General features: G+C 36.8%; 1 protein-coding gene across 1 annotated transcript in view; it reads right to left on the reverse strand.

The window, feature by feature from the left end:
- Positions 1-8,296, reverse strand: part of LOC107558659 (protein lin-54 homolog) — a 12,166-nt gene extending 3,870 nt beyond the window's left edge. The window contains exons 1-8 of the mRNA XM_016242319.1: positions 7,344-8,296; positions 4,267-4,384; positions 4,027-4,160; positions 3,735-3,890; positions 3,384-3,585; positions 1,374-1,444; positions 309-506; positions 134-225 (exon numbers count right to left, since the gene is read on the reverse strand). Of these exons, the coding sequence (XP_016097805.1) occupies positions 134-225; positions 309-506; positions 1,374-1,444; positions 3,384-3,585; positions 3,735-3,890; positions 4,027-4,160; positions 4,267-4,384; positions 7,344-8,015 (1,643 nt within the window). The 5' untranslated portion in view covers positions 8,016-8,296. The remainder of the gene's footprint in view (positions 1-133; positions 226-308; positions 507-1,373; positions 1,445-3,383; positions 3,586-3,734; positions 3,891-4,026; positions 4,161-4,266; positions 4,385-7,343) is intronic.
- Positions 8,297-8,564: the final 268 nt, after the last annotated feature.

The following is an 8,564-nucleotide window of genomic DNA, read 5'->3' on the forward strand; positions in this document are numbered from 1 at the left end:
TTAATACACGAGTTTCACAATTTGAGTTGAATTACTGAAATAAATGAATTTTTCCACAACATTCTAATTTATTGAGATGCACCTTTATACACATACACACAAGTAACAGTGTGGAACGTGGCGCTCGGCTCACCCGTTAAGTGAAAGCCTGGCTTGAGTCTGTATAGGGGTGGCTGTAGAGAAGGTGGAGCTGCTGGTCAAAGTCACAAACGCAGGTTGAGGGATCTATGGGAACAAGCTAGGTGAGACAATCCCACAAAAACAACCAGCCAAACTCATATGTCCTGCTCCATCGCAGATATACAGACCTGCGTAACGTATGGGGCCGGTAACACAGCGTAGCCCATGTTTCCAGAGCCATGGGCGGGGGCGAGCACAGTGCCCGGCGGCAGGCTGGTGAGGTTGGGCTGGATCTGTGGCAGATGTGTGGCTGGCATGATGAGACGCTGGGGCGTCTGACTGGTGGTCACCACCTGGGCTGCTGACGTCAAGGGTTTGGGTACTACCTGTGTACAAAAAGATGATCAAGTATATGTAAAATTAGAGCTGCACGATTCTGGGTAAATTGAGAATAACAATTTTTGTCTCAAACTGAGATCACGATTCTCCCACGATTCTGAACTAAACTAAAGTGTGAAAATATTTACTGCTGCAATCTATTTAAAAATGTTTAATTAATTTGAATGAATTATTAAATATTTTAATATATAATAAGCATTTAAAATATAATATATTTAATACACCAAATTTTTTATTTCAAAATTATGAAAAGGTGGTTTGAACGAATGGTTCAATGACTCATAAGTACTTCACTTGTTTCATTACTGGATGAATTGGTGTTTTTGAACGAATCTCTTGAACGAATGATTCAAAGACAAATATATTTTTTAACAGTCACTTTTATGCAGTCGACACAAATGTTTTTTGCAGCGCCAGTTACTTTCAAAAGATGACTTGCTCCATTTAGATCGCTACCATAGACACCAATATTTATATCCGAACTAAAAACTTTCATCTCAGTATTTGTGATAATATGAATGACTGTAAAACAGAAATAATACGGTGTAGTTGAAAAGACTGTTTGTGAAGCTGTTTCCTACCTAAACATGCTAACTGTCTACTATCTGTATCAGCGGCTGCACAAACACAGATTTGAATGTTCTGGTATGACTTTTTCCAAAGGCTTAATAGACAAGGGCGAATCGTTTTCATTTGAATCGAGATTGCAATCATTTAACGATTAATCGTGCAGTTTCTGCTACAGATTATCGGCATTAAACCAAACAGCAAAAAGCCCAAAAGCTGCACAACCATCCGTAACAATGATGTCACTGTTTAATTGTGTGTAGTGAGCAAGGTGTTTGACTGTGTACCTGTTTGATGGTCTGTGCTGAGACAATGGGTACAGACATCCGTACTGCAGCGTTCATCATCACAGGCTTGGCTTTGTAACAACACAACAGTAGATATATTATTGAATTTTCTTAAATCACTTATGAGCCTATTCATTTTCAATCCTATCATTAAAGTCATTCTTAAAAATGGATCGTTGCAGTGCACCCATTATAAAAACAATAAAAGGGTTGCATATTGACGGACCATCGCCTAAAACAGGAATTATGTAACTAAATATTTTGAAAGACTGTCACAGGGGTACGGTTGGGAACTGAAAACCAGTTCTTCTAAATCTGTAAAGTGCAGTTTGATCACAGAATTAAAAGACTCCTATGGTTCTTTTAACTAAATCAGACACATTCAGGGTAATAATTTAACACCTGAAAAGATAAACCTTACGGGTTGATTCTATTTAATCAAAAACAGTTTACATCTAACTGAGACTGAAATCAATGTAGTTATTGATACTGTTCATGACAAACAGTACTACACATGATGCATTGTCACAAAAAAAAAAAAGTTACAACATTCAAGTTAGTTATTCAACATACAGTTTAGGCCAATTGATGGATTGCATTTACACACCTCTAAAAAGACTAACAATTCATATAATAAAGTAATAAAAGCTTTATGGTTTAATATACATTTATAGAATTATGAAATTAATTTATAAAATTTACAATTTAAGTCTTTTAGAACAACAAAACACTTTTTTGTCTAACATGGTGCTGCACAAAAGAACTTATACTGTATAAATTAAAACGGATGAAAAATATCCTTTTTTATTATTATTGAGAAATATGATTTACTATCAAAGAGTAATACATTTCTGTGGTAAGTTTAAGCAAACTATTATTTTGTCAGTTCGTTGCAAAGACCTTTAAAGGGGACCTATCTTGCAAAAATCACTTTTATAAGATGTTTGAACAGTGTGGCCGCAGTGTGAAAACCAACCAGCCTATAATGGTAAAAATCCACCCATTCATTTTTTTATAATCCCAATAAATCAAAAACAGTCTCTCAGAACAAGCGACTCCAGATTTCTCCCTACGGTGACGCTGGATTTTTACAAAAGTTGATTATGAAAGAGGGATCAATACCAACGCTTCGTGCACGAACATCAGCTCCAGATAGAGTAAGTGCGTCATATTTTGTTTTCCAAATTGCCTTTCTGAAAGAGCTTCTTGGCACTCAGTAAGGCTAATGTTGCTAAAGCTACCATTGTCTCTGCCTGTTTTCACTGGTGCTGCCTTCACGTGCTACCAGAATCATCGTAAATAGGAATGTGGTAGTTAAAAACTGCATATGAAAGCAATGTGAAGTCGACCACTTGAGAGTTTCTGACATTTTCAGTGTGTGAGATTGTTTGTTATTGCCGATATGACAGAGCACGAGCTCTTGAAGCTCCGCCCTCTTCTGAAAAGGGGGCTGGGAGCACCAGCTCATTTGCATTTAAAGGGACAAACACAAAAACAGCACGTTTTGGCTTATACCCTAAAGTGGCAATTTTAACAAGCTTTAAAAAATGATCTGTGGAATATTTTGAGCTAAAACTTATTCTAGCATCTTGTAAAAAGGGGCATAATAGGTCATTTTTAAGTTGTAGTGTACGTTTAATGGCTTTTATCAAATTAAATAGTTGTGAAATGACATGTTCATGTGTTCATGTCCTCATAACGTGAGATGACAGATGCTGAAAACACCACGTGCTCGAGTACGTGTAGACCAGAAACAGCATCACTTATTCACACAGAGACATGCAAAACATGTCTGTGACTCGCAGATTTTTCTAGATTTTTCTTTCTATGCACCTGATTGTTTATATGTAGGCTAAATAAAGAGAAAAAACTGATCAGCCCTATTTGGCAAATGGAATTGCATTTTTTAACCCAATTATTTATTCCATAAAAGTACTAAAAGTATTCTTAAACAGAAATAGAATCATTAAGAGAAAGCGGAACCAGAACTGGAAGGGTTGATATACTCACCTGGATGGATTGAAGGGTTGGTGTTGGTGCTGCCGCTCGACTGTGCGGTGCTACTGCCGGTGGTGGCCGTTACCAGACGCACATAATGGAAGCGGCTGCCCGGCACCTGGATCTGCTGCACATTGGGAGGTGTGGTGAGGGGGATGATGGTCTTAAACTGGGATGTTCCCACTCCTCCCACCGTCTGCACTGGCTTTACAGTCTGTACACAGAAATCAGCATTAAAATATAGTGCTGTTGTTGTACACAAATTACACTTTAATACAGGCTATTGCAGAATGGGGCAGTTAAAATCTATATTTGACAGTATAGCAAACTGGTTTGGTTTGTGAGGGCTCTGGTTGGACGTACCTGTGCGGTGGACTGGCTGGTTCCAGCTTTAGCTGGAGAGGTGGCGGCAGACTGTTGAACAGTGAGGATCTGCTGGCCCAGAGCCACGCTGAGCGGCAGCGTCACAGACTTCTGAGGCGAGTTTGGAGACTGACTGGCCACCGAAACCACAGTCAGCTACAGACAGGAGAAACGTGAGGAAGAGGCTGATGTCAGAAACCCAAGAGTGGCCATCATTGAGAAAAAAATTGGCATCACAAAGACAGGCGAATGAAATTGCAATGCCAGTTTTTACATTTAAAAGATTTAAGACCTTGCTGGGAGACTTGAGAGGTGAGATGGCGACTTTGCTGTTACCAGACGTATTCTGTGGCACAGTGCTGATGGTCTCACCAAAGGTGATGTTGCGTGGAGGTGTCACTGGAGTACTCTGGGTAACAACTCGCCCTGTGGACAAAAAAAGGGAATTCAAATTTAGATGCCACAGCTGTGCTGTTAAAACAAAAAGCACTCTTGCTCATGGTATATTTTATAAAGACAGACAGAAGAGTACCAGTCACTACAGGAGCCACAGAAGCTGGGCTGGACAGTCCTTTATTGTTCAGGGCTTTTGTGATGATGAGCTTTGTAATCATCGGTCCAGCTGTAGATACTGCGGCCTTCTTTGTGAACTGTGAGGAGAAATACGATACTTGGCAATTATTTCAGCCGCCTATGATAGACACTGAACAGGAAATAAGATTGCACTTTAAGGTCATTAAATTAACCAATGCCATTTTTCCTTACAGAAAGAGAAATAAATTTTTTTTTTTAAAAAGTACAAACATGACTTTAAGTTAATATATTGAATATAATCGATGATTTTAAAAATACAGTTAAACAAATTTATTTTCTTTTTATTTGATAAATATTTTATTTTTAAAAATAAGTTTTTTAAATAAAACAAAAGATATTTTAAAAATTACTATAAATATATTATAAATAGCTAATTTTAAAAATATGTGACCCTGGACCACAAAACCAGTCTTAAATCGCTGGGGTATATTTGTAGCAATAGCCAAAAATACATTGTATTATTATTTTATGCCAAAAAACATTAAGAGTATTAAGTAAAGATCATGTTCCATGAAGATATTTTGTAAATTTCCTACCGTAAATATATCAATTTAATTTTTGATTAGTAATATGCAGTGCTAAGAACTTCATTTGGACAACTTTAAAGACTATTTTCTCAATATTTAGATTTTTTTGCTCCCTCAGATTCCAGATTTTCAAATAGCTTTATCTCGCCCAAATATTGTCCTATCCTAACAAACCAAAATCCAATACATACATCAATGGAAAGCTTATTTATTCAGCTTTCAGATGATTAATAAACTATTTTGAAAAATTGACACTTAAGACTTTAAGAGGTTTTGTGGTCCTGGGTCACATATAGTAACAAAAGGCATTTTCCCTTATAGAAAAACATTTACAAATATGTAATATAATAATTACAACAACAACAAATGACTATAAAGATAATTAATATTAACAATAATTCATAAACAGGCAATTTACCTTACAAGTAAAAAAAAAGGTTATTTTTTGCATTAAAAGAAAACAAATATGGCTTTAAATGATTATAAATAATAAGCAAAAACCGCTCATTAAAAATACAGTAAAAATAGCATTTTTACTTTTTTTATTTTGAAAAATGACTATAAATAACAATCAGATATGCAAACAGCTAAGGGGGAAAAAAGATGAGAACCAAGGGCATGCTCCACATGGATTTTTTTTTTTAAAAGATATTTGTTTTACATGCTCATTTGCAGTTTCTTTAAGGTATTTAAAAAAATTATAATTTTATTACCGCATGTCAAAACCAGAAATTTCTCACACACACAAAAAAATTTAAACAATAAAAAAATAACATCTTGTTGCAGCATTTTACAAAAATCAAGATTGAATATATTTGGTCAAAATCCCATGTTATAAAAGATTAAGTGCTATACAGGATATTTAAGACAATATTGGCTGATTAAGACGGCAATGCTGACCTAAAATGAAAAATGTTTGCCCTCTCTCTTCACTGTTCCCACATTTCAGACCTCAAATACATAAAATATTACCCTTTTTAGACATAGTTTAGTAAAGAAAATACTACACAAAACTTACTAGTAGTTGCCAAGTGGTTATCAGTCTTACTTTTCCAATACAAATAAGACCAGTCTACCTTTTCTTAACGGAATATAGTAAGTTATGACCAGTCTGCAACCGGCCCCAGTTCTTTATTTACCCTTGTAAGATCACAAGTACCCTTGTAAGCTTGTAAAAAAAAGATTTTCATATTAGGCAACACCTTGGCATTTCTTATTAAAAACAACAACAAAAAATAGAAAATTATAAGAAACTGTGGCCAAGGGTGTTAAAATAAAATGGTAATATTTATGCTTCCTTTCTGCAATGTCTGCATGATCAGTGTTTTAATGAAAGGTTGTTAACACTAGGCCTGGGCGATAAAACGGTATTGATATTTATCGACGGTACACCTTCTTTGATAACGATAGAAAAAATGTTCGATATAACGCACGATATATAGGCACGTGCTATGAGTGACGCAGACCGCTCACACAAACATGAACACATGCTGAATTGAGTGCTGTGCCTGCCCGTGATGAGGAGATTGTGAATAAAGAATGAATATAATCAAATTTAAAAAACATTTGCATTTGAATGCAAAAATAGTACAATCAAATGTAAGGAGTGCGTCAGAGAGCGTCATCAGTGCAGCACGAGATGCGGTGATGATGATGATGTAAGTGACTTTGTTGCATTTGAATGTTTTTTAAGTCTAGCCCACAAGACGCGCAGTTGCTGCGTCATTCATTTAAAATATTAGAGAAATATAGAAGCTCAACGCGTAGAAGATCTTGATTATGTTAAAACCGAAACCAAGCCATTCACACAGAACGCATATTCAGCGCATTTTCTAGATGGACAAATATGACTGCTGCACTCACGTCTCACAAGAGATGTATAGAAAGCCATGCAAAGTTAAAACAGTTTAAACTTTTAGAAAACACGTCACGAATTTGTGGAGGTTTATTCCGTTTCACTGCATCTCTTATGTTTTTAAAGGCAATCTGTGTGATGGCGATTCGGCTCTTTGTATTAAGCAATGCATAAACACATGATGCTGTTTTGTTCATAATTGTTTATGCAATTTACGAAATTATGTTTGATTTATATGAGTTAATTTAGACGTAATGCACGTTTTTCTTTTTATAGACCGTTATTTCCTTTGCGTTGGCAATTTAATGCGCTATTATTTTGCTCATTGCGCCCTCCTGTGGCTTTGGGAGACAAGCCAAAAGTTTCCTTCAGACCCATTTAATCTGCATATAAAACATTAGAAATTATTTTGTGTTTGACTGTTAAAACAAAAAATATTTGTTGTTTGTCTCAATAAATTGGGTTTATTAAATTTAAAAATACAGTGGTTAAAGTTAAACGTTTTTTTCTATTGCTCTTTGTTTTAAAAAAAGGTTATAAAAAATGTCAATAATTATCGATACCGAACGATATGAAACATTATATCGCTGATACATTTTTTAGCTATATCGCCCAGCCCTAGTTAACACCCACCTGAAGTGTTTTGAGCTGCTGCGCCTGCAGTGTGGTGGAGCTGCCCATCAGCTGACTGCCTGAGCTCACCGCTATCACAGGCTTCCCTACTGTCGTCATCAGTTTGATCTGCGTCGGCTGGGCCTTAACATCTCCTGTGCCCTGGGTAGTGGCGGGCTTGTTCCAAGTGTGAGGGAGAGCCAACATAATGGGCTGCCCTGTTTTACTGAGGCCAGCAACCAAGAGTTTCTGGCCCTCTGGCTTGAGCACAGCAGCGCCTGGAGACTTGCTAACCACAGCGGGGGTGCCGGACAATTTGTTGATGATGAGCTGGTGGTTGGCCGGGACCGTAACGCTGGGGATTTTGGGGAGGTTCTGAGTCACCGCAGGACCGGTGGTTTTGGCAGAGGTGGTAGTGCCGGATATAAGGTTGGAGGGGGCGAGGAGGAGCTGAGTTCCTGAGCTGGTGCTGCACTGAGCGTCGGTGGAGGTCATCTTCATAGACGTGGTGGCTGGACACAAGCTGACGATTTCAGGCAGCTCTGTCTCCATAGGAACCTGCAGCGGCTCTGGTTCAGATTGGGGAGGAGCAGCGAGGTGCTCGGCGGGGAGCTCTTCTTCCATCGCGATGGATTCCGTATCCATAATCTCATCAGGGAGGAGGCTGTTGAGCTCAGGTGAAACCACATCCATCGTGTACGAAGTTACTGAAAACACACTGGGGATGAAAAATTCATTTCTTAAATGAGTAAAAACATAGAAACATCCACAAACAAGAGATGAGACTATATTACTGAAACAGTGTAAATATATTGCAAGTACACCACTGTTCAAAATTTTCTAGCTCTTATTTTCACCAAGGCTATTAGAAATCGCTGTAATATGCTGATTTGCTGCTTAAGAAACATGTCTTCTTATATTGTTGTTGAAAATAGTGGTGCTGCTTAATATTTTTGTTGAAACATTTTTTTCAGGATTCTTTGTTAAATAGAAAGCCCAACAGCACTTATTCGAAATAGAAATATTTTGTAACAATGTCAAATTCTAAAATATCTTTGCAGAATATCATCTTTTTTTTTTTTTTAAATATAATATAGTAAAACTATATAAAATGTAGATTTCATATTGTTTAACATTATATATAAACATTAACTATACAGTATATCTTCTTTTAAATATTAACACACACGTGTGGGTGTGTATATATATATATGTTGCCTTTTTACAAATAAACTATATAAA

This window comes from Sinocyclocheilus grahami, unplaced genomic scaffold, assembly GCF_001515645.1.
Source record: "Sinocyclocheilus grahami isolate Dianchi unplaced genomic scaffold, SAMN03320097.WGS_v1.1 scaffold655.1, whole genome shotgun sequence".
Lineage (NCBI taxonomy): Eukaryota > Metazoa > Chordata > Actinopteri > Cypriniformes > Cyprinidae > Sinocyclocheilus > Sinocyclocheilus grahami.